Here is a 26,464-nt window from a genome sequence, read left to right as displayed (position 1 = left end):
TCTAGCCGCGGGTCTTTGGGGCACTGGGTGTTGGAGGGGCGCCCCGGGGTGCAGCCCGGGCCTGGCTGGGGCTCCCCGAGGTCAAGTAACATGTGGGTCAGGGTGGCAGGAGCATGGTGAATCCTATAAGCGAGCCCATTTGGTTACTTACAAGTGACTTCCTAGCTCTTGGCTTTTAGAGTAACATCCCCACGTCCCCGCTGTTTTTGTTTGATCCAGTGGGATGTTCCTGCAACAAGTTTGCTTCAGCAAATTGTTTGATGCCTGACCTTCCTATACGGATTATACTCAACTTCTTGTTTAGAAGATGGCTCCTACAGGACGCCTTGTTACCATCAAAAGGAGCGGGGTGGACGGGCCCCACTTTCCACTGAGCCTCAGCACCTGCTTGTTTGGAAGGTGAGCCCTGCTTACAGGTGGACAATTTCGCTTAAAAGTCATTAATATCCAAATCACAGATTAACAGACTGGAAACACCCTAGAAGCAATTCCTGTCCTGGGACCCGAGCCCTGATGGTGACTTTCTGCTTGTTGTCAACGTCCTTGTTTGTTTATTAGGAACTAGAATTTTGAAGACAATATTTATATAATTACGTAGTTTTTTTTAAATCTAACAGATTTTAAAATTGATTTGATACAATCTTTAAACGGAGAAAGACGTAGATTATCTTCAAATCCTGATTCACTTCATGCATTCTTTAGGAGACCAGTATGTTCATCTGAAACCCCTCCAAACTTGGTGTTCCGTGGCCATGGGGGGAGGGGGGCTCTTCTGAGCAAATGAGGTACTGAGTCTCTGTATTTGGTTTGTTGGGAAAACGAAGTTGGGGGAAGTCTTTCCAGTGATTTGAGAACTTCCTTCTCTCGTTGCTGTCTGCGTCGTTGGTGGTAAGTGGCTGTGGTCCCCGGAGGGCAGGCGCCACCCCATTTTCTGACAGGTGACTTTTTATGTAAATGATAGGTCACCCTTCTGTGGAGCCCTCTGAGGTGGGACCCACACCCCGCCCTGTCGCACCCTCCCCATCTCCACCATGTTCTACCCCACCTCAGACATTCTAAGCTTTTGCTTATCTCCGCGCTTTTAACCAGTTTGAACTTTATGACCAGAATGGTCTCTTATCTTCCTGTGTGAGGGATTCGTTTCCAACCAACTGAGATCCAACCAACCATCCAGTGTTACTACCTAAAGAGAAGCGTCTGGTAAACACCGCGCTTGTCTTCCCTGACACTCCACAGGGTGACGAATGAGTCTTTGGTTGCCTCCCGCTCCTAAGCTCTCCAAAGACAGGGACTCTCTAGTTGGTAATTATGTCCTCAGTGCCTGGCACGGGTCTGGCAAGTAAAAGATGGTCTGTAGTTGACACTGTGTCAGGTAGAAGCGCGGCCTGGCTGTAGAACCGTAAACAGCAGTGGTTCTCAGACTACCATAGTTTTGCCCTGCAGGGGACGTCCAGCCAGGTCTGGAGACAGTTTAATGTGTCGCGGTGTGGGAGGCTGGTGCCACTGGCATCGGCGAACAGAGGTCAGGGATGCTGCTGAGAAGCGTACAGTGTCCACACTGCACAGCACAGACTCTACTGTAAAGGATTATTTGGCCTAAAATGTCAATGGTGCTGAGGTCAGGAATCACGGATTCAGAGGGATTCTAGTTGGTAGTTCCAGCCAATACATTCTCAGTTCTAATGAGATAGTCTCTATCTCTCTGTCTCTCTCCCTCTCTCTCTGTCTCCCTCTCTCTTCCTCTCTCTGTCTCTGGAACATTCAGTTACCTAAAAATCATATTCCCCTCTTTAGTTTAAAGTAGATTTTCATAACTTCTTTTCAGAGGAAAAAGAATAAACATTCTGGTATCAAATGTCAGTCATACTAGTTATTATACAGAAGGGATTCAATATCTTTTTATGCAAGATTTTATCATTTAAAACCCATCCGTGGGCACCTGGGTGGCCCAGCCATTTAAACGTCTAACTCTTGATTTGGGCTCAGGTCATGATCTCAGGATTTGTGAGTTCAAGCCCCCCATCAGCTCTGCCCTGACAGTGCAGAGCCTGCTTGGGCTTCTCTCTCTCTCCCCCTCTCTCTGCCCCTCCCTCGCTCACATGCTCTCTCTCTCTCTCAAAATAAATAAATAAACTTAAAAAAAAAAAATTCCTAAGTGCTTGATCATATGCCATAGGTAGAAAGGGATAATGCTTATCTGTTGCTTGCGTTTGTAGTTTTAATAACAGACTTATGAATCTGCCCATTAGTACAGTATAGTTTTAAAACCCTGAAAATCTCATGAGTCCATGGTTTTACTGTGTCCCAGGCAAATGGCAGGGTGTATAATTCGTGGACTGCTTCAACGAGAACAACACGGTGAGAGGTGCTGATGTAATCGTAATCTTTCTGTTTTTAAAGAACGCCTGCCCAGACAGGTGTTAGCAAAAATACAGCACTCGTTGTGATGATTAAACCTTTAAACATACATCACATTACAAATCAACACATATAAACCCTTTTTTTTTAATAGAAAAAAAGCACTGAGCATTAAAAATGGTTACCATTCTCCAGGCTGCGCTATAAAGTACTCTCTTATTTGGGTCTTAGAAGCAGGTATTTCAGTAAAAGACAATCCAGTTTTGTATTCTACTAGTTTCCCTTATAATTATTTCCGAGTACTTGTAGTTTTCAAGGTTTAATGTTGTTGGTTATAAAACGCTTGACAAAATTGTTTGCAAAATGCATGGCTCAGGGGTATTGCCCAATTTATTATTCTTTTCAGTTGTTGCCTTTAAGGATCTAACATATGGTCAAACGATGTTTTATGTTGAAACTTTAATGCAATTTTTTAAAAAAATTGCAGGAACCTAAAAATCTTAATTTTTTTCCCAATTAAGGGGCATCGAATGTGACATTCGCATCCAACTGCCTGTAGTCTCAAAACTACATTGCAAAATTGAAATCAATGGGCAGGAGGTAAGCAGGTCTTTGAAGTTTGTCTTTTTTTTTTTTTAACTTTTCATTTCATTTTTTACCCATTCGTCAGTTACCTGTTTTCCCCGTCTTCTACTTTGTAGGCAATACTGTTTAATTTCAGTTCCGCGAATCCAACACAAGTCAATGGGTCTGCTATTGATAAGCCTGTACAGCTAAAGCATGGAGATGTGATCACTATTGTTGACCGTTCTTTCAGGTAGGTGAAGAATCAAAACAAAGCCGACGTGACATAAATGCACCTTCTGACGCACCAGCACTAGGCTTGCAGGCTTCTGTGACCTTTATGTCATGCTGAGGAGTGTCAGGGCATCTGAGGCCGCCCTTCTCACTACTGATTCTCTATCTAAAGTCACAAAAGGGTCTAGAAGGGATGACGCATGGGATTTAGGGGATTCCCTTTAAGGATCCAAGTGCACATAACTGGGCCAAAGAAGAGTGACCAGATCCCCAAGCGCTTTTATTTTGTTGCAAGTATTGTGAAGCTGTAAACATTTTTCAGTTTCTCATTTTAAAGCAAAAGACGCTCGTAGAGAAAGATACAAGACAAGATGTCCAGATGGGCTTAGCATGAAGTGAGTGCCTTTGTGATTAGCATCCATTATGGGCTGATTTGTGTCCCTCGAAAACCCACATGTTGGAGCCTTAACCCCCCAGCAGCCCAGAATAGGACCTTATTGGGAGATAGGGTCTTTAAAGGGGTGATTAAGTTAAAAGGAGGCCATTAGGGTGGGTCCTAATTCAATCTGACTGGTGTCCCTGTAAGAGAGGGGATTAGGATGCAGAAGAGGGGAAGCAGGTGCTCAGAGGGCGGGCCAGCCCTGTGAAGACGCAGCAGGGGGCCCTAGAGAGCCCAGGAGAGAGGCCTCGGGAGATACCAGCCCTGCCAACGTCTTGATCTTGGACTTTGAGCCTCCAGAACGGTGAGAAAATCAGTTTCTGTGTTGAAGCTGCCAGCGTGTGGCATTTCCTTGTGGCAGCAGCCCTAGCAAACTAACACACCACCCAGGTCGTGAGCAGAATTATTCCAGAACCTTCTTAATGTGTCTTCTAAACACTATGTCTTTCCCTCCCCAAGTAAACCACCAGAGTGGCTTTTCTGATAACATAAAGTCTTTGGAGTTTTGCTACCTAAGCGTGCATCTCTGACCACTATGGTTTTGTCTGTCTTTATTAACCCCATAAGTTTGAAATAAAGGCGTGTGTATTTGTAACTGCTCTTACAGTTGTGAGCACGGATGTCCCAGTTTGCGCCCCCCTCGCTGCGTACGTATTTCACTGAAACAATATACACAGTTGTGTCTACAGTTATACACAATTTATTCATTCTGGATGGACATTTGGACAGTTTCCAGTTTTCGAAGTGAGTCAGGGCTTGCTTTATGATCAGATGGGGCTAACTTTAATGTTTGTTTATTTTTGAGAGAGAGAGAGAGAGACAGCATGACAGCACCAGTAGGGGAGGGGCAGAGAGAGAGAGAGAGAGAGAGAGAGAAGAAGACACAGAATCCAAAGCAGGCTCCAGGCTCCAAGCTGTCAGCACAGAGTCTGATGAGGGGTTCAAACCCAAGAACGGTGAGATCATGACCTGAGCCGAAGTCACAAGCTGAACTGACTGAGCCACCCAGGCGCCCCGAATTTGCCTTCATTTTTAAAGGGTGTGTTTATCGAACAGACCTCTGGATTAGGAAGTATCTGATGTGGAATGGAGACCAGAACTTCTTCCCCAAAACAATATGCTCTTCAGATTGAGATTAACTGGGATAATTAAATACCCCCAACAAAAATGGGGAAAGGATCTTAGGAAGAAGGACTTGACCAAGGACCCTGCTACACCATGAGAATCATGGTGTGTCACATCAGGCCGCCTCGCGGAGGCCAAGTTCAGTAGCCCATGAAAGGTTGTTCTGTGAAATGATGCCTGAGGTCTGTTAGAACAACTTTGTATGTTGTTAAATCTCTTTGCGTATTAAGAAATGTGTCGGTCTTTGGGTACAGATATAGTAAGCAGGAAACTGAGGAGATAGCAGTGACCCTAAGTTATGGGGTGGCTCTGTGGTGACCCTGCACTAAGTAACATCACAAAGTGACTCTGGCCTCAGGCGCCCGTGGGCTTCCTGGGTGACCTTCCAAGTCCTCAGATGGTTTCCATGGATATAAACCAGTGGAAATCCGATCGGCTGTCCTGTGTGTAGGTTTCCACGTACGAGGTGCTCACACACTGTTGAAATCACACGAGCTTGTCAGTGTCCAGAAATTCCCCTGGGTCCCAACCTCGGATGTTAGTGCTCCCAAAGAAATCTGAGGCAACCTGTCTAAGTTTTGAGTGTAAAACCTTCTATAACTCTACATCTTTTTCCGTGAATTAAGGTAATATCTTGAATGAAACCTGATGTTTGTTCCTTGCTCCTTGGACATTAATCAGATAAGGAAGTTTTACCGTCAGTTATAGACCTTAAGTCTGAATATGTATTTGTCCTTCTGTGCACTTCAGGTATGAAAATGAAAGTCATCAGAATGGAAGCAAGTCACCTGGATTCCCAGGACAAAGACACAAACAGGTGATGGGGGGTGGTATCCAACTTTGGGTTCTGATGCCTGTGCACACGATACCATGAAGTCATTAATGTGCACGTCAGCGAATGGTGTTACATAATGAGACTCGCCAGTTGTAAGAGGAACGTGTAACTGAGATTTTAAACATGGTGAGACAAACTGAATTTATTTATTTATTTGTTTCCTTATTTTATTTTATTTTATTTTACTTTTTGAGAGAGAGTGCGAGCAGGGGAGAAGGGCAGAGGGAGGGAGGGAGAGAGAATCTTAAGCAGGCTCCATGCTCTTTGTGTAGCCTGACATGGGGCTTGATCCCCCGGCCCTGCGATCATGGCCTGAACTAAAATCAAGAGTCAGACACTCAACCAACTGAGAAACCCAGGTGCCCCATAAATTTTAATAATTTTTTTTAACATTTATTATTTTTTTTGAGAGACAGAGAGAGAGTATGAGCAGGGGAGAAGGAGAGAGAGAGGGAGACACAGAATCCTAAGCATGCTCCAGACTCTGAGCTGGAGCCCGATGCAGGGCTTGAACTCCTGAACCATGGGATCATGACCTGAGCTGAAGTCAAGTGCTTAACTGTCAGAGCCACCCAGGAACCCCATAAATTGAAGTTAAAACTGTACTTGTTTTATTCACAAAGAGGGGACTAAGTCAGTCTCCCATTTTGGCCCAAAAGGCTCCTGGAGCATCTCAAGATCTGATCTTCTTACAAAACTTTGGTTAGGACAGCGCGTTACAGAGAATTAAAATCTGGGCATTACATGACCTAGTGGCTCATGTTGGTTCCCAGTCCTGTTCTTCTCCATCTTTATGTCCTGAAATCATCACATCGGAGCTCTGAGCACCAAAGATGCCTCCTAATTGTGACGGAGAGACAACCCATTCCTGAAGGAGAGCCTTACTGCCCAGTGTCACATGGCAGACTTGGTGGCTTATCAGAAAGCTTGGCTTATCCCCATCCTTGGAGATTTAGTAGGATGCCTCCTGAGAACTTCGCTCCTTTATGAAGCCGCCCAAGCTGGTCTCCTGTGACCGGATTGCAATTCATTGGCTTAAAAAGTCAGTCTACCTGCACCCGAAATTAGCAGGAAGCCACTCCACTGAATGTCTGCTTTTTCTACGTGCTGCTTCCTCCCCAGAGGAGTGACCTTGCCACTCATCAGCTTTGGGGAAAGCTAGCTTTTGAGGGTTTCTGCCTATTTTGTTGGTAGGTGTAAGGAAACCAACCAAAATGCTGAACTTTGGGGTAGATAAGTGATCTCAAGGGCGCCTGGGTGGCTCAGTTGGTTAAGTGTCTGACGCTTGATTTGGGCTCAGGTCATGATCGCATAGTTTGTGAGATCGAGCCCCCATCGGGTTCTGCGCAGACAGCGTGGAGCCTGCTTGGGATTCTCTCTCTCCCTCTATCTCTACCCCTCCTCCACCATCTCTCTTTCTCTCTCTCTCAAAATACATAAATAAACTTAAAAAATATTGACAAGTGGTCTTAGAGGTCTCTGAACTGTTCATTGTCTGGATTGTGATAAAGCCAGTATTGAAACTAAATACTTAGAACACGTAATTGGCAGTGATTTTTATGTCTGTGGAATACAATGCACAAAAAATGGGCTTGCATTTTGTACATAATTTTTAGTTATAAGATCCTTGGCCAACTTCAGATGGGAAATTAGGAACTGATCCCTCCCTTGGCAGATTTGAGCAGCAGGTTCGATACCAAGAAATCTGAAATGGATTGAAGAAAAAAGTTAAATCATTTGCCCTTGGATGCATTTTGTGATTTTTTTCCTCCATAATAACTCAGATGAGACACTTTTCCTCCTTTGAAGCGACACTGAACCTTTACATCTTGCATATTTGTCATTCCTTGTTGTTCTTTGTCCCTTAAAACTTATCCTGACAGATTGTGAAGGCAGCAGTTGGGGAGGGGGAGGGGCGGAGGGAGGAGCCCGGATCTGATGACTGTGCCCTGAGGGTGCGCCTCTGTGCTGCTTTCACTTTGGCCTCAACATCCGGGCTCTCGGGAGCACCTGCCCACCAAAGCGCACATGCCCAGTGGGGCCCAGCAGGGCCTGTAGCCTCTTTCTGATAAAGCTGAGTACGGAGTCAGTAATTCCGTGCCCTTGTTAGGTTCCCAGTCGCTGCATGTAGATGATGTCTAATTGTAGCTTTGGCTCTTTCGTGGGGTGATGAGAGAGAAGTTTGAGGAAGGTCTTAAAACTCAACTGAGGTTCAATTTACTTAAAAAAATTTTTTAACGATTATTTTTGAGAGAGAGACAGAATGGGAACAGGAGGGGCAGAGAGAAAGCGAGACACAGAATCTGAAACAGGCTCCAGGCTCTGAGCTGTCAGCACAGAGTTCAATGCGGGCCTTGAACTCACAAACCGTGAGATAACGACTTGAGCCAAAGTCAGACGCTCTATCGACTGAGTCACCCAGGCACCCTGACTGAGGTTCAATTTAAACAACTCTGAGCTTCAAGTTTGTTTCTTTTTTTTTTCAATGTTATTTATTTCTGAGAGAGAGAGAGAGACAGCGTAAGCAAGGGAGGGTCAGAGAGAGAGGGAGACTCAGAATACGAAGCAGGCTCTAGGCTCTGAGCTAGCCATGAGCACAGAGCCCAACGTGGGGCTCAAACCCAAGAACTGTGTAATCATGACCTGAGCTGAAGTCAGACGCTTAACCGACTGAGCCACCTAGGTGCCCCTCAAGTTTGTTTCTTATACTATCATTACATATATATATATATATATTTTTTAATGTTTTATTTATTTCTAAGACAGAGCGTGAGCAGGGGAGGGTCAGAGAGAGAGGGAGGCACAGAATCTGAAGCAGGCTCCAGAATCTGAGCTGTCAGCACAGAGCCCAATGCGGGGCTTGAACCCATGAACCACTAGATCATGACCTGAGCCGAAGTCAGTTGCTTAACCGACTGAGCCACCCAGGCGCCCGTCATTATATAGTTTTAAAATCAGCTAAGAAATACTTGTATTACGAGCACTTGGCCCTGAATGTCTTGGGTAAAAGTCTCTAAAATTCATCTAAGAACAGTTTGGTAGGGAAGGACCGGCCCCCATGGCAAGAACACTTTAATAAATATGACTGCCGGTATTTGAACAGACACCTATATCACTGTTTTTATTTTGTCAATTCACAGGAATCTCAGCATCGAGTCTCAAGATCTAGCCTCTCTTCCAACCCTGGTTAGTAGTTTCTCGGTTTCCTTCTGGGATCCTGCAAGGTCAGGTCTCTGTGTAGCGTTATGGCGGGGAAGGGAAAACAAGAACATGAGTGTTCTGTGCTCAGCTTCACAAAAGTTAGGAGGTTGTGTTACTTCCCATGACACATAGGCAGACATCTGCCTTATCGTTTTCCTCAAGGGGCTTAGAGGGCACTGTGCTCACTGAGGCATCCGAGGTATAAATACTCTTATTTGGTTATCGGTTTAATTGAGTAGATGGATAGCATTCCATGACTTGTATGGGTTATAGGAGGCTGATGTGACTTATTTGTTTGCATTGTAATACTAGTATCGAAATACTTAAAAAAAACTTTTTAAAAATTTTTCTTAACAATTATTTATTTTTGAGAGAGAGAGTATGAGTGGGGGAGGGGCAGAGAGAGAGGGAGACAGAGAATTGGAAGCAGGATCCAGGCTCTGAGCTCCCAGCACAGAGCCCGACTTGGGGCTCGAACTCAACGAACCACGAGATAATGACCTGAGCCCAAGTCCAACGCTCAGCCGACTGAGCCGCCCAGGTGCCCCTCAGAACACTTTTATTACACACTTTGGGAATTCAGTAATTTGCAGGCTCAGTGAAAAGCTAGGTTACAAGACAATTCGAAACGGTTTTAAAATGTGAATGCTGCACGTGTTCATCACTAACAAAATCTTGAACTTTGTGTTTCCTGTTTCATGCATTAACTCCTTGCCAAGATGGGAAAGTTCAAGATTCCAATGCCCGTTCGAAACCGTCTGAAGAAAATGTTTCAGGACGGCCTCAGAAGAAGGGCGAAGCCGCCAGCCCCATCTCGGGGGGCTCCGAAGAGCCGGCTGCAAGCAGAACCCTTCCTGTGGCCCATCCCTCGGAAGTTGCTGGACGTAACTACAGAAATGCCCCGGAGCCCACAGGCGGGGATTTTCAGGAAGATTCTAGTGGCAGCTTCGTGAGCTGTAGAGGAGGCCTCGGGTCTCTGCCCTGCGCCCGGGGTCTGGAGAACGGGGCGAGCTGCGAGTCCCCCTTCAAGAAGCTTTATGACTACATGAAGGAAGAGCTCGATGTAAAGTCAGAAAAAGGAGATGTTCTACAGAGTGGCAAAAAATCCGGATCACAGGGTCATCGTGCACCGGAGAAGGAATGTTCTGGTGGTTTACAAGCCGGGACACACGTCCCCGTGTCCCCTAAGTCCAGACCCCGGTCGGGTCGGGGCACCCACGTGAAGGCAGACCCTGCTTTGGAAGAACAAGGAATTAGCCAGACTGAGGACAGGAGAGGAGGCGAGGAGGCTGTGGAGACTCCCAAGGACACCAGGGGTCCTGTCGTCCCTCCTGAGGAGACGACAAAACCCAAGACCCCCGTACAACGCTCCCCACAGACCCCCTCACGGAAGCGTCAGCATCAAGACGTGGGAGATACCAGTGGACGTGCGTCTGCGGATCGGGGTCCAAAGGAAGGCTTCGGGGCGGGTAGCAAGTCGCTGACTCCCAGGAAGTCCTTAACCAGAAACCAAACACCCGCTCAAGTTGAGTCTGCTGCTGATTTTGGAGATACACCAGAAAAACGCTTTTCCAGAAAGAGGAAGAGTATTCCTACCAGTGTGGACGTTCTTACGCCAGAAACAGAAGCTCAGAATCCCGCTATTTTAGCTCCGTTGCCCGTTCAAGTTGAAAGGAAGGTTCCAAACAGTTCCATCCACCAGCCTGAGAAAGGGGGTGCCGCCCCGGGGTGCACGCACTCGGGGTTGCCTGGTCACAGTTCGGTTGATCCCAGCAACTTCGGTGAATCCATTAGTAAGTTTGTTTGTCTGTTTATTTCCGCCCGCAAGCTCACGCCTCGTGTCTAGACGGGAACTGAGTTGACGTTCCTTCGCTGGGTAGTGAGGTCCCTGTGGGGGTGTCTGTGGGGCACGGAGCCTGATGCGCCGTCTCCCCTCATGGTCGCATCCTGAAGGCGTGCAGGATTGTGACCCGGGGCTCCGGGGGGGAGTGCAGGTTGTCAGGGAGGAATACACCCGGGGACCTACAGGCAGAATCCAAACCGTGTTGGATTCTCCTGTTCCACCTACGAGAAGATAGAAAGGAGAATAAGCCTAATAATAAGCATAAGGGCTTTCCGGGGAAGTTTGAATTCTGAACTACAAGCACTTGCCTCCTAGGAGTTTGCTCCTATAAACTAAGTGCAGGGAAATCCCTTGGGAATGTTTAAATACGGGGTGTCTCTCAGATATTTATACTCTGTTCTCGGCGTCCCCTAATAGCAGTTTGTCGTTCTTGCTGTTCCAGTTTTACAAACCACTGGACTGTGCCCACGGCTGTATCAGGCGCTGTTGTAGGTGATTTAAAGGCAGGGACACTTCCGGCCCTTTGTGCAGGCAGCAGGAGGGCTCCGGGGACGGGGGTCCTGTTCCCTCCCCTTTGTCAAAGGGGACACTGACGGCCTCCTGTCAGCGGGTGGCAGGGCTCTGACCCCCGAGGAGGCTTTCTCCCACATTCCTGGGGGGTCTGTGGCTGTTCTGAAGTAGCAGGCAGACCCTCCGGGCTCTGTTTTACACAGGGTTCCCCATGGGAGGTGCACCCCTCTCTGCAATTAGACCTGCATGCATCTGTCACTGTGTCCCTGTGAGTCAGGGAGCATCACTCAGACAAGGGATTTCTGTTGAGTGCGGGTTCACAGGGATGTGCAGCGGGGTTGGGACTTATGAATCGCTTATTCGACTCACCTGGAGAAGTTTTCAAGTTCACGACTTCTCACTAGGGCCTGGGCGAGGCCTGAGTTCATAGGCATCTTTTGAAAAAGCCCTCTGGTCACTGTGGAGGCATCCGTCTGTGTCATTACCCTGCTCAAAGTGAAAGCCACCAGATTCACATCAATCCCTTTATCAAGCTCTTTCCTAGAAAATCTTTGGACTGTCCAGTTGGGACTTGACACTTTATGGGTTTGTCCTTGGGTCTTTCCTGATCTCCAGCTCTGTGAGTATTTTAACAGCATGAGATGCTGTGGTGTTAGTTTTCAACGGGCTTTTCCATTGCTTTGTCTTATAACAGCAGCTGGAATAAGTCTTAAGTGTCCGTACGTCTTTCATTCCCCCTCCATGTTTGTATTCATTGTTTCAGGTAAGGCTGAAGGAACACCCCTGAAAAGAAGGCGGGTCTCCTTTGGTGGGCGCCTGAAGCCAGAGTTATTTGATGAAAACTTACCTCCTAATACACCTCTCAAGAGAGGAGAAACACCTCGAAGGTCTCTCGTAAGCCACACTCCACCCGTCCTGAAGAAAATCATCAAGGTACGTTACGCGGCCCGTACTCTCACTCACGCCAATGATGCCTCCTTTCCAAACACCCCACACCAGCACAGTGACAACGAAAACCTTTTTCTTTCTTTTTTTTTGTAATTTTTTTTAACATTTATTTATTATTGAGAGATAGAGACAGAGTATGAGTGGGGAAAGGGCAGAGAAAGGGCGAGACCCAGGATCTGAAGTAGGACCCAGGCTCCGAGCTGTCAGCACAGAGCCCGACGTGGGGCTCGAACTCATAAACCATCAGATCATGACCTGAGCTGAAGTCAGACGCTTAACCTGAGCCACCCAGATGCCCCTCTTTCTAATAACATAGTAAAGATAAAAAATTCTGAAGATCTGCTTCCTCATTGAGGTGTGGAAAATGGCGCCCTGGGCTTGGAACCCCAATTCTCATGAGCACAGGGGTGCCCTCTGGAGGTCTCTTCCTGTAAGGGCCTCCCGCCAGCCTGGCTTTCAGAAGACTACTGGTGGGGGCAGGGGCGGGGTGTGGTCAGCAAAAACTACCAATTAGAAAGAATCCGGAGACATCATGACACAAAACCATAAGGTGTTTTTGTTTTGTTTTGTTTTTTCCTTCTAGAATTAAGGTGAAAAGGAAACTCTTGAATGGCAACATGCCCATGGTTTTCACCATCCGCTGCTTAGAACCCTTTAATCACCTACGCTAGGCTGTTGTCCTCCTGAGTTTAGGTCTCTAGAAAGATGGCCGCACAGCTCATCCCCCTCAGAGGGCCTGGGCCATCTTTTATTTCTTTTCCTACCAAAGGGCGTGTGAGGTATGTGTGGCTCCCTTTCTATTTTCTACTGTCTTCCAGCAATGAGCGGCCCTCCTTCCCTGGAGACCAAAGGGGATTAGAACCCCACCGGTGGTGTTTTCTCCACTTCAGATCGGAGCATGCTCACTTCTCACTCCTTGGGAGATTTCTTCTGCCTTTCGACCTGAAAACACCCCACTTAAAACGGGTCTGCTGTTTCCCCTGCCTTCCATTTTCTCTTACATGAGGGGTAAGAGACCGACTCCCATCTCTACCTCCCACTTGACAGACAACGGCTGAAACGTCTTGGTGCTTCCAGATGTAAATAGCTGAAGTTCTGAACTGGGCAGGGTTTTCACATCCGCTACAGAGACACTATGTGGGTTGTAAGGTTTCTTACGAACGTTTAAATCTCGTCAGGAACGCCCTCAACCGTCCGGAAGAGAAGACTCCTCCGGACTCCGTCCAGAAGTGACCACGCAGCCGCAGTTGGCGGGATCTCCAGCCCGCGATCCGACCGGAACTCCTCCAGGTGCCAGTGACCCACGCCGCGGGTCACCCAAGGCGTCCTCGGTCTCCAGTGGCGGCAAGTCTCCCCATCAGGCAGATGTTCCTAAGAGGGGAGGCAGGCGGAGCGGCAACTTGCTTTCAAAGAGGGCCTCCGTCGACCGGAGCCAACACGAGATCCTGCAGATGATTTTCTCCAAGAGAAGGAGTGGAGCCTCGGAAGCCAACTTAATCGGTGAGTGTTGCCTTCGCTGTCTTAGGGTCCGTTTTCTCGCTGGTGGGACTTTGGGAACGTTTCAGCACCTTTTCCTTCTGACAGTGGCAAAGTCGTGGGCAGACGTGGTCAAACTCGGGGCCAAGCAGACCCAGGCTAAAGCGGTTAAACACGGCCCTCAGAGACAGCTGAGCAGAAGGCCAAGGAAAGCCAACACTCCGAAGGTAGGAACGGCTCCTTGGCCGCGCACCGCGATGTGAGATCGTGCTGGGTGAGGATCTACGCTCTGACGTTGTCTTCATCTTGAGGCGTTTGTTTTTTTCCAGAAGCCTGTGAGCGGCATTCCCAATCAGTTTAGTACAGGCCATGCCAACTCTCCCTGTACCATAATCATAGGGAAAGCTCACCTCGAAAAAGTAAACGTGCCTGCTCGGCCCTACAGAATGCTCAACGACTTTGTCATCAACAAAAAGATGGACTTCAGTGAAGATCTTTCAGGTAAGGGCGTAGCCTCGAAGGCTAGAAACCATAGCCCTTGGGTCCCTCTGCCTGTGAGGAGGTGGAGGGGTGCCGTGGGTGTGCACGGACTGGGAGCAGACGGGAGGATCACCATCGAGTTAGCCCCTGGGGTCCTGGAGGTTCAAGGAGGAGCTCGCCGGGCTGGGGAACAAGAGCAAGGCCTCGACCCCGTGGGGGACCGTCGTGAATCCTGCACGGAGCGGGTGTGAATGGTAAGCGCGCGTCCTTACCTCGGATTGCAGCATCGATGGAGAGAACTTGAGCCCCCTGCATGGTGAAGAGCGCTGGCTCGCTCTTACAATTGCGCTTTCCCTGCGTTGATGCCAATCGATGCCCCCGAAGCTGAGCAATATTTTACTGCTTCAAGAGTTCCTTCCCTTCCGGGAAGCTTAACTGTTTTTTGAAACAAAAGCCTGCGGAAAGGGCTTCCCTGAAGCCTTAGTGGTTGAGGCAGCGTTTCCATTCTCAGTGAAGGCGGGATGTGACTTGCCTCTGGTTGTCCTAGATTAGCACCGGGGCTGGGGTTTCGTGCTCCCTGGTGTGCCCGGTGCTTTCCGCCTCCAGCACGTTCGCAGGGAGGGGAGACGTGATTCCTCCTCCTTAGATGAAGTCTTTTTTTAAATTTCCTGGCTTATTTTATGATGGAATAGTTGTACTGCTCTGTATAACCCACATAGAAGTCCCCTCTGAGTACTGTCACAGTAGGATCAATACGTACAGTTTTGGGGGCGCCTGGGTGGCTGTTGGTTAAGTGTCCGACTTTGGCTCGGGGCGTGATCTCACAGTTTATGAGTTCGAGCCCCACGTCGGGCTCTGTGCTGACAGCTCAGAGCCTGGAGCTGCTTCAGATTCTGTGTGTCTCTCTTTGCCCTGCCCCACTTGTGCTCTGTCTCTCAAAAATGAATAACTATGAAAAAATATACATTTAGCTTTTTAAAAAGAATAAACCATAAAATTGCAGAACAACTGGAGCCCGTTTTGACAGCAAGCTCAAGGAGAAAAAAGTTTTGAGTATGTACCACCCTATATGCAGTCGTATGCACATACGTGTACCCTTGTAGGTTATGCTCAGGTGTGAGTGTACTAATGCACTTATGTTACAAAGCATTAAGAACCAATCCTCAAACATATTTTTAAGATAAAATTAATAGTTTAAATGCTCAGTACCCAGGACAGTGGATTTTCCCAACCTTCCTTCCAGACCCCTTCCTAGAGGGTCCCACAGTTTCTACCCCTTGGTGTGAGTAACTCTCAAGACAAAACCTCAGTCTGTGCTGAAGCCTGGATCCTGGGTATTCGGGGGGGGCCTGAGTAGCGGCAGAAGGAGGAGACTTTTAAGGGAAATGGCTGGCTTGAGGGCCTCCGGAATGGGCTTCCCAAAGGCAGTTTGCAAACGGATGCCAGACCGAGATTTTTATTTTTTGATCCATCGCTGGCAGAATGAGAAAGTACGACGAAAGCAGGATAATGTGTTTCAGAAAGATAAATCTTCCATTTAAAGAACTGTATATAGTTCTTTTCTCCTGAGATTTATGTTCATAGTACTTTTTAGTGTTGAGATGAAAGCATGGTGATATTACTACTTAACAATACTATCGATGGGCAGTCATTTTTTATTTTAATTGGAGAGGTTTTATTGATACGTAAAACCCAGGTCTGCATCAGCTAGGGCTTTTCAAGGCAGCATGAGGGCACTGGGGTTCTGGAGGTCTGGCCGGGAGATGCCAGGGGTGGCCTCTGTCTCCCGGCTGGTGGTCAGAATTGGGGCAATGTTGCAAGACTGAGATGTCAACTTCCTCTATTTGATTTTCTTACCAAGAGCAAAAACAAAGAAGAGGAGATGCGATCACAACTTCTCATTGTGCTTCTTCAAAATGAGTTTGTTATTTTTTTAAGTCCATGTTTGACAGACAGTGTGAGCAGGGGAGGGGCAGGAAGAAAGGGGGGCAGAGGGTCTGAAGCAGGCTCTGCAAGGGTAGCTGAGACCCCAATGTGGGGCCCGAACTCAGAACTTGTGAACGGTAAGGTCATGATTTGAGCTGAAGTCAGATGCCTAATCAGCTGAGCCCCCCAGGCGCCCCAAAATGGGTTCGTTATTAATACATGACCCTGTTTCCCGTGAACTCTGGGGACTCATTCACTGTTCCCTCCCCGCCACTTCCTCTGGGGTCCTTGGGGACTGCTATGGTGGCTGGCAGGTGTGACCAATATGTTCATTGCTTCTCACATATTCTCTTCTAACAGGGTTAACTGAAATGTTCCGAACCCCGGCAGCGAAAGTGAAGCCACAAACAGAGAGCCTGTGTCCCAGCGCTTTCTCACATTCAGAAGACGTCAGAAGAGAGTTTCAAGTACCTGATTCAGGAGAAAAACCTCTGCTACGCACGTCTGAAAATTTTGGTTGGTTTACTTTTTTTTTCCTCCTAGCACTTTGATGTTTTTAGTAGGAATTGTAGATGGTATTATTATTCTCTTTTTGCATGAGATACAGTATTATTTGTCTATAACAGATACTCCTAAAAAAATACAATTTCCAACTTCTCGGTTCTGTTGTTTAGGGGAAATGCCTATAAGCAGTTGAACTAACGTTGGTGTTCAGCAAGCTGCATAAGAAGAATGATCCTTTACTAATTTAAACTACCTGTGCACGCTTCTGCTTTCTTTGTTAAAAGGGGTTGACCAGCAGAGAAGTAGAATGACCTCTCATCGTAGCTGCATAAATTACTCAAACTCATAATTACTCCTAATAACCCAAGAGAAAGAGAATGTGTACATTGTGCTTAGTGCTGCAAATCTTCCAGACGGCCTGTGCCCCGGAGTGAGTCCAAGATGGGAGGAATGAGGCTGTCTTGCTCTCGCACTGAGTACTGGTTACTCAGTGCCTGGCATGGAGGGAACAGCTTTACTACATGAGTAGTACAGCCTGTGCTGAGAAGTAGATGTTTCCTCTGTGGTGCGGACCCCAATGTACTAACGATAAGTCACATTACCGTATTAGTGGTTCCACAGGAGAAATGGCTGTTTGCCTCTCATGTTTGAAGGAAGGAAAGTCTGCATTCAGGTGACTGAGACATGGTGCGCTAAACTTCAGGAGACCCTTCTTTTCTTTTTAATGTTTTATTTATTTCTGAGAGAGAGGGGCAGTGTGAGCAGGAAAGGGTAAGAGAGAGAGGGAGACACAAAATCAGAAAAAGGCTCTAGACTCTGAGCTGTTAGCACAGAGCCCGACGCGGGGCTTGAACCCAGGAACCGTGAGATCATGACCTGAGCCAAAGTCAGACACTTAGCTGGCTAAGCCACCCAGGTGCCCCCAGGAGACCCTTCTTAAGGAAGCTTTTTTCTTTTATCTAATCTCTGTGGATCCTAATCCCCTCCTAAGTGTGACCCTTAAGTCACCAGATAGCCATATTCTTAAGTGCGCGTGGCTCATAGGTAAGACAGATTTATGGCCACATGAGTAGCTTCATATGCTTAGCCCACGTGGACAGGAGGCTGAATTATTGGCTCTTGAGCAATATTTCATAAGGATAAAATACTAAATTGCACAACACAGTGAAAAGAATATATTTCTCATGCGTGTTTTTATTTCCTTTAGGAGAGAAAGTATTCCCCGAGGCTCAGAATGCACCACAAGAGCCCTTTGATCAAAGCCCCGCGAGCCCTGTCCTCAGACGACAGAGTATCAGAGCAAACGTGAACATCGAGAAGACTCCGGCATCCGAGGCAGAGGCTCCCAAGGCGGCATCAAGTGCAAACCGGCTTCGAAGGTCCGTGGGGCCCAGCAGCACACAGAAGCCGGGTGCGGGGCGCAAGGACGAAGAAGCCCAAGGAGACCCTGAGGAGAACGCTTCAGGACGCCATCTGACGAAGACCCCAAAACGAGGACAGAACCCGGAGGGAGCAGCGAGGGCACAGGAGGGCTGTGCTGGAGTGCGTGAGCAAGATGCCGGGTCAGAGGAAACCTCTGAAGGGGCGGTAGCTGTGCGGAGGTCGAGAAGGTATTCAGAGCAGAAACAGGAACCAGTTGCAGACCTGACCTCCCTCAAGAGATGGCAGGACACAGAATCCAAGGAAGACCGGGGGAGCATCCAAGGTCTCCTCCGCACACCCATTCACGCCCAGGGACCAAAGGATGCTGAGGACCGAATGACAGAAAAGCGCCAGAAATCCTCAAAGGCGGAACTAGGTGGCACGCCGGCCAGGATGAGCGTACGGCTCAAGGCCCCTCCCCAGAGAGCGGACCTGGAGGAGGGGCCCTCGGCTCTCAGGAAGCCCACCCAGGTGCCAGCGGAAAGCCCACGCTCACACGGAGAACAGGGAGGTGGTGACGAAGACATCGGGTTGTTTAACAGAACTCCAGAGCAGAAACTGAACGCTGCAGAAAATGTAACTGGAAGCAGGAGGTGGCCAAGAACACCTAAAACCAATATCCATCCCTTAGAAGATCCGGCTGGACTCCGAGATCTCTTCCAAACACCAAACCACACAGATAAACCAACGACTGGTGACCAAAACACCAAAGTTCCCTGCAAATCCCCACTGGCAGGACCAGGCAACACACCAGCAAGTAAAAAGAGGTGGCTCGAGACCCCTCCCCAGAAAGTAGACGTGGAAGAGGAGCCCTCAGCTCTCAGGAAGCCCACCCAGACGCCAGGGGAAAGGCCACACTCACACAGAGAACCAGGCGGGGAAGATGAAGACATCAGATTGTTTAACAAAACTCCAGAGCAGAAACCTGCAGAAAATGTAAGTGGAAGCAAGAGGCGGCCAAGAACACCCAAGAGAAACGTCCAGTCCCTAGAAGACCTGGCTGGTGTCAAAGAGCTCTTCCAAACCCCAGACCTGGTGACTGGTGACCACACCACCAAAGTCTCCTGCAAATCTCCACTCGCAGAACCAGTCAACACACCAATGAATAGAAATAGGCGGCTCAAGACACCTCAGAAAGTGGGCCTGGAAGAGGAGCCCTCAGCTCTCAGGAAGCCCACCCAGACGCCAGCGGAAAGCCCACACTCACACAGAGAACCAGGGGGTGGTGACGAAGACATCAGATTGTTTAACAAAACTCCAGAGCAGAAACTGAATCGTGGAGTAACTGGAAGCAAGAGGAAGCCAAGAACACCCAGGAAAAGTGTCCAGTCTTTAGAAGACCTGGTTGGCCTCAAAGAGCTCTTCCAAACTCCGAACCACACAGATAAACCAGTGACTGACGATAAAACCACCAAAGCACCCTGCAAATCTTCTGTAGCAAAGCTAGTCAACACACCCGTAAGTCAAAGGAGGCTGAGCAAGACCCCTTCTCAGAAAGTGAACCTAGAGAAAGAGTCTTTCGCTCTCAGGACGTCCACGCTGATGCTAGAGGAAAGCCCACACGAACACAGAGAACCAGCAGGTGGTGATGAAGGCATTGGATTGCTCAAGGAAACCCCAAAGCAGAAACTGGACCCTGCGGAAAATGTAACTGGAAGCAGGAGGCAGCCAAGAACACCCAAGACAAAGGTCCACTCTTTAGAAGACCTGGCTGGACTCAGAGAGCTGTTCCAATCACCAGACCACACAGACAAACCAATGACTGGTGACCAAACCACCAAAGCACCCTGCAAATCTCCACTAGCAGGACCAGGCAACACGCCAGCAAGTAGAAAGAGGCAGCTCAAGACCCCTCCCCAGAAAGTGAACCTAGAGAAAGAGTCTTTCGCTCTCAGGACGTCCATGCTGATGCTAGAGGAAAGCCCACACGAACACAGAGAACCAGCAGGTGGTGATGAAGGCATTGGATTGCTCAAGGAAACCCCACAGCAGAAACTGGACCCTGCGGAAAATGTAAGTGGAAGCAAGAGGCGGCCAAGAACACCCAAGACAAAGGTCCTGTCCCTAGAAGACCTGGCTGGACTCAAAGAGCTCTTCCAAACCCCAGACCCGGTGACTGGTGACCACACCACCAAAGTCTCCTGCAAATCTCCACTCGCAGAACCAGTCAACACACCAGCAAGGAAAAAGAGGTGGCTCGAGACCCCTCCCCAGAAAGTGGACCTGGCAGAAGAGCCTTCAGCTCTCAGGAAGCCCACCCAGACGCCAGGGGAAAACACACACTCACATACAGAACCTGTAGGTAATGATAAAGACATCACATTGTTTAAGAAAATTCCAAAGCAGAAGCTGGACCCTGTAGAAAATGTAAGTGCAAGCAAGAGGCTCAGAACAGGTAAAGAAAAGGTGGAATTCCTGGAAGACATGGCCGGTTTTAAAGAGCTCTTCCAAACCCCAGAGCAAACCAAGAGAACAACAGCTGTTGTCAAAACTGCAATACTGCCCTGCAAATCCCCACGAGCAGAAACAGTCAACACAGCAACCCACACGAAGACATTGCTCAAGGTATCTCTGGGGAAGGTCACCATAGAGAAAGAGCTCTCCGCTCTCACGAAGCCCACCCAAAGGCCTGAGGAAGCCACACACACACACAGAGAACCAGTAGGGGAAGATGAAGACATCAAATTGTTCATGGACACTCCAAAGCAGAAACTGAAACCTGCGGAAAATATAAGTGGAAGCAAGAGGCGGCCAAGGACACCCAAGACAAAGGTTCTGTCCCTAGAAGACCTGGCTGGACTCAAAGAGCTCTTGCAAACCCCAGACCCGGAGACTGGTGACCACACCACCAAAGTCTCCTGCAAATCTCCACTAGCAGAACCAGTCAACACACCAGCAAGGAAAAAGAGGCAGTTTGAGACCCCTCCCCAGAAAGAGGACCTGGAGGAGGGGCCCTCGGCTCTCAGGAAGCCCACCCAGACGCCAGGGGGAAGCGCACACTCACACGGAGAACCTGTGGGTGAGGGTGAAGACATCAAATTGTTTACGGAAACCCCAAAGCAGAAACTGGACCCTGCGGAAAATGTAACTGGAAGCAGGAGGCAGCCAAGAACACCCAAGAAAAAGGTCCACTCTTTAGAAGACCTGGCTGGACTCAGAGAGCTGTTCCAATCACCAGACCACACAGACAAACCAATGACTGGTGACCAAACCACCAAAGCACCCTGCAAATCTCCACTAGCAGGGCCAGGCAACACGCCAGCAAGTAGAAAGAGGCAGCTCAAGACCGCTCACCAGAAAGTGGACCTGGAGGGAGAGCCTTCAGCTCTCAGGAAGCCCACCCAGACGCCAGGGGAAAACACACACTCACATGGAGAACCTGTAGATGAAGATGGAGATATCAAATTGTTTAAGGACACTCCAAAGCAGAAACTGAATGCTGCAGAAAATGTAACTGGAAGCAAGAAGTGTCCAAGAACACCCAGGGAAAAGGTCCAGTCTTTAGAAGACCTGGTTGGCCTCAAAGAGCTCTTCCAGTCACCACACCACACAGATAAACTAATTACTGGTGACCAAGCCACCAAAGTTCCCTGTAAATCTCCACTAGCAGGACCAGGCAACAAGCCAACAAACAGAAGGAGGCGACTCAGGACCCCTCCCCAGAAAGTGGGTCTGGAGGAAGAATCCTCAGCTCTCAGGAAGCCCACCCAGACGCCAGGAGAAGGCCCACACTCACATGGAGAACCAGAAGGTGGTGGTGAAGACATCAGATTGTTCAAGGAAACCCCAGAGGAGAAACTGGGCCCTGGAGGAAATGTAACTAGAAGTAAGAGACGACTAAGAACACCCAAGAAAAAGGTCCAGGCCTTAGAAGACCCAGCTGGCCTCAAAGAGCTCTTCCCAATACCAAACCACACAGATAAGCCAATGACTGGTGACCAAACCACCAAAGCACCCTGCACATCTCCACTAGCAGGACCAGACAACAAGCCAACAAACAGAAGGAGGCGGCTCAGGACCCCTCCCCAGAAAGTAGAACTCAAGGAAGAGCCCTCGGCTCTCAGGAAGCCCACCCAGACGCCAGAGGAAAACACACACTCACTCAGAGAATCAGGTGATGACAAAGACATGAAATTGTTTAACAGAACTGCAAGGCAGAAACTGGGCCCCACAGAAAATGTAACGGGCAGGAAATATCGGCTAAGAGCGCCCAAGGAAAAGGCCCAACCCCTGGAAGACACGGCCAGTCTCACAGAGCCCATCCCGACACCAGATCACACCAAGGAACAAGAGGGTAAGGCTGGTGGCATGAAGGGAGCTCCACAGCAAATACCAGATGGCGGGAAGCCTGTCAAAATCTTACCGGGAGTCCTTAGGGCCCCTCGAGCACAGCCGGCGGAAGACCAGGCGGGCCTCAGAGACCCTGTACAATCTCAAAGTGAAAGCAGCATTTCCCTGTCCCCCAAGAGGAAACGAGGAAACAAGGGGGGTGTCACAGGAACAAAGAGGGTGCGCTCTGTGTCACCTGTACAGGCCCCTGCAGAAGAGAAGCCCCCCCAGAAGAAAAGAAGGGGAGCCCCCAGAGAAGGATGCGACCCAACTGGACCCCTGCCCACGAAGAAAAAGCTAAGGATTGTGGGAGAAGGGATGGAACTCCTGGAGGACCTGACCAGCCACAAGAGGGAAACGAGAAGAAGGGGGCGAGACGTAGAAAGGACCCCTGCACAACAGGTGATGGCAGATGTCACGTCCCTCTGTGCCCCCTCGGATGGTGTTTCCATCTGGGGCTCATATTTGGTATACATTGTTCATAGCTTGAATGTGTATGTGAATATCTTCTCCCAAAGGGGTCTGCATTCAACACAGTAAATAACCGCAGACCAAGTTAAAGGATCCTTTGGGGATTTATACAGAGAATAGACTTAATTTGGGAAAGTAATAGGTCAAAATGATTATTATGAATTTTGATGAGAGTTTCTCAGGAACTGAGTGAGTCCTGCTCATCTACAGAGCTGTGAACGGTGTCGAGGAAAGGTAGGAGCTGGGTCCTGTGCTGTCCCAGAGCCCATAAGCAGGAGCTGGGGGGGTGGGGGGGGTAGGGCATCGGGGTCAGTCTACGCGGTTAGAGCAATCTGCAGGGGGCTCCGCGCCCTGAGTGTCAGGCTGTGAGGCAGAGAGTTACTCCTACATGGAGAGTACTTTGTACATTCCGCTCTAGAAACTGCAGTCCTTCTGTCCTGCTTGAGCAATGATTGCAAAAGGCTTAGGAATTCATTTGCTGCCTGGAAAGGGGGCATTTTGCTAGAATCCCCTTGTAATCAAATTTGCCACACATGACACTCGGATGTTGCGATGGAAATTGAGCCTCAATTCCTTATTTGCGGTTTATCAGTAGAGAGGGTTTCTCCCTGGAGCGAAGGGATTACTGGCATCTTAAGAAAACAAATATGAAATTTTCACATGCATTCTTTGCAAATTCACTTTGATTGTTTTTTCCCCCATGTTGAATTGTGAGATCTGTATTACTCACGATTGGCATGTTGTGGATGTCTTGAAATTTTTAGGGAATGTCTCTGCGCTCTAGACGGCCTAACAAACCCGAGCTCGAAGAGCACAGACCCGAGCCTGTTAAAGCAGCAGCAGAGAAGGTGAAAACAAAGAGAAATGACAGGAAGCCCCTGACGACCTCCCAGGAGACAAAGCCACAAAGCCCCGAAGACAGAGCCAAGAACCCTACACCTCAAGGCCAAGTCCGTGCAAGCAGAATGTGTCTGCGGTCTGCGAGACAGACGAAGATGCCCTTGCCTGACGGAGCAGAGGAGAGGCGGAGGGGGAAAGGTGTGGCCGTCTGCGTGAAGAATCATGAGGAAGAAAGAACGCAACGCTCAGATTTCGTGTCTTTGAGATCCAGAAACATTACGATCCCTCCAGGAGGAAATGCTTCGGAGAGCGAATCCCAACAACGAGTGACTCGGGGTGCCAAGAGATGTGCCGAAAATATAAAAAAGGCAAGTAATTCACCGTGGTTTTTTTTTCTTTATATTTATTTTGAGAGAGAAGGAGAGAGAATCCCAAGCAGGCTCCATGCTGTCAGTGCAGAGCCCCACACAGGGCTGGAACTCACGAACCATGAGATCATGACCTGAGCCAAAATCAAGAGTTGGACGCTTAACCGATTGAGCCGCCCAGGAGCCCCTGCTTTTCTATATTTATGAGCAGAGAATGTTTTAATATAAATTTGTCCTGTGTTCAAAAAACAAGCATTATATATAACATGCTGCCCACTGCTAGTTATCCTGGGGTAGGAAGCATGAGTGTAAGCCACGTACTTTGTCGTAGCTGCATTTAGGGGATTCCACTCCACTAGAAAACTGACATGAAGACACCATTCAGGGAGAGCAAGGAATTCATCTCTTGAGTACTTTCTGACTGCTTGTTACATACCCGGCAGAAAAATTCTAGGTAGATGAGTTCAGTCCCCTGTTAGTTTAGCAAAACTTAACTCAAGCAGAAAGGCGGTCCTGCCTGGATTCTGTAGGATTTGCTTTGGAAAACTAGAATGGATGAAAGTCAAGAGTGTCCATGAGGCGAGTGGTACCACGTGCTTGCTAAGGTGGCGTCACAGTTAGGAGCCCGTGAGCCGTCTGGCATTTGAATAAGTCCACCCTGCATGATGAAATCCAATCCATGTTCTTCTGGGGAATACTTGATTTTGTTAGTTTAAAAGCAGCGGGGGTGGGGGATTGAGTCGCTCCCTTTTTGTGGGTGGTGTCAGTTTCTCAGCGTGCGGTGGGAGACCTCTCGGGGCCAGGGCTGTGGCCACCACTCTGATGTGAGCGTGTGAACTTACTGCTCAGCCGTCTAATTCAGTGCGAGCTGCAAAGGCAGAAGAGATTTGTTTGCCCCGTGTTGTGGTGATGGTGACAGCGTGCGTCCCCACCCAGGATGTCCCTGGGGGCCCCCGCCACCCTGTGAGCCGTGAGGGAACAGGGACAGAGCAACTGTCTATGGTCAGAATGTACTCCCCCAGCCCCCCCTTAGCCTGCAGAGCGCCCCATCTACTCTCGTCTGCACTGTCGGGTCCACCAGGATGCTTCCCTGATGGTCGGGTCGTTGGGTGACCGTCTGCACTGGTGACGTGATGCCTTCAGTCATTATCCAAGCAGCTCAGGTCACGTGCATTCAAACTGAGCCTTAGACTTCTCAATTCCTGTCTTTTGTTCTCCGGACCCTTCGCTCCCCTTCGGGTGTTAAAGATCGCTTGGTGAGGGGGGGCAGCCTGGGTTGCTCAGTCCGATAAGTGGCCGACTGTTGGTTTCAGCTCAGGTCATGATCTCGCGGTTTGTAAGTTTGAGACCTAGGTCGGGCTCCAGGCTGACAGTGCAGAGCCTGCTTAGGATTCTCTCTCTCTCTCTCTCTCTCTGTCTCAAATAAACTTCAAAAATAAATAAATAAATAAAGATCACTTGGTAAAGTCACTGGGGGGAGTCTGCTTCTGATGTATCCTCAACATGACGTTCCACTTTTTCCGAAGGGCTGATGGGTTGGGGGACGGTGTGAAGTAGGAGCAGACGCCCAACTGGCTCTGAAAGGGCAGATCGACCTGTTCCATCTCCCCGTCCAGAGGGATGAGCCTCCCGGCTCCTCCTGGAGCACACACAGCAGGGGATCCCAGCCACACTCAGGGACTACAGAGATTGTGCACTTCACACACAGAGATGGGTCACAAAACCCAAACTATCCCTTCCTGTTCGTAAATCTGAAGTCACTTTTTTGAGTGTTTTTTTTTTAAAGTTTATTTGTTCATTTGTTCTGAGAGAGAGAGAGCAGGTGGGGGGGTGGGGGGGACAGCGAGAGAGGGAGAGAGAGAATCCCAAGCAGGCTCCACGCTGTTAGCGCAGAGCCGGACGCGGGGCTCAATCTCCCCAACCGTGAGATCATGACCTGAGCCAAAACCAAGAGTCGCTTAACCGGACGCTTAGCCGGCTGAGCCCCCCAGGGGCCCCTTGAGTGATATTTTTTAATTAGTGAAAATGTGTGTATTTGCGTGGAGGTTTTCTTTCTTTTTTTATTATGTCTCAACTTAAAAGTAGGTTACTGGTCTTCCTATTTAAAACTAAAAAACCATACTTACCTGGCAGGAGAGATACCGTGACCAGGAAGGTGGTTTCCCCAGGGTGAGGCTCATCCATTGCACTCCGGATGTGCTGACCCCTGCAATTTCCCCAAATGTGGGAAACTCGACTGCATAATTTGTGGTAGTGGGGGACTGCTTTCCCCATTTCCCCTTTAAAAACAAAAAAAAAGAAAAGAAAAAGTAAAATAAAACTAAAAAAACTAAATAGTAAAAAGATTTTAAAGGACAAAAGCAACTTTCACGGGATACCTCTTAAAATGCATTTCCAACCTTAAAATTAATTTCCTAGAACTCAAGGTGTGCATCAACACCTAGTCAGGCTTTGGGTTTTTGCAGAGTGGAGTTGGTTATAAAAAATTGTTCTTTTCAATTACTTAAGACTTCGATTTTTCTTTCCAAACAGGATGAAGACAACGTGAACATCAAGAAAATAAGAACCAGAAGTCGTCGGGACAATTAAGA

The 26,464-nt window shown here is 48.6% G+C and overlaps 1 protein-coding gene and 1 non-coding gene across 2 annotated transcripts; both read left to right on the top strand.

Annotated features, from left to right (window-relative positions):
- Positions 1 to 226: 226 nt before the first annotated feature.
- MKI67 (marker of proliferation Ki-67) lies at positions 227 to 26,462 on the top strand. The gene is made up of 14 exons (XM_077762980.1): positions 227 to 399; positions 2,880 to 2,958; positions 3,060 to 3,175; positions 5,471 to 5,537; positions 8,696 to 8,741; positions 9,476 to 10,549; positions 11,873 to 12,042; positions 13,236 to 13,557; positions 13,642 to 13,760; positions 13,863 to 14,034; positions 16,300 to 16,455; positions 17,651 to 22,596; positions 23,430 to 23,873; positions 26,406 to 26,462. The coding sequence occupies exons 1-14, from the start codon at positions 308 to 310 to the stop codon at positions 26,460 to 26,462; spliced, it is 7,860 nt and encodes a 2,619-aa protein (XP_077619106.1). The 5' UTR covers positions 227 to 307.
- LOC144230689 (U1 spliceosomal RNA) lies at positions 25,992 to 26,154 on the top strand. The gene has a single exon (XR_013334839.1). It is a non-coding gene; the product is annotated as a U1 spliceosomal RNA (small nuclear RNA).
- Positions 26,463 to 26,464: the final 2 nt, after the last annotated feature.

Source organism: Crocuta crocuta, unplaced genomic scaffold (assembly GCF_008692635.1).
Source record: "Crocuta crocuta isolate KB4526 unplaced genomic scaffold, BGI_CrCroc_1.0 scaffold466, whole genome shotgun sequence".
Lineage (NCBI taxonomy): Eukaryota > Metazoa > Chordata > Mammalia > Carnivora > Hyaenidae > Crocuta > Crocuta crocuta.
Note: the sequence above shows the minus strand (reverse complement) of the source record. Positions and strands in the feature narration are given on the sequence as shown.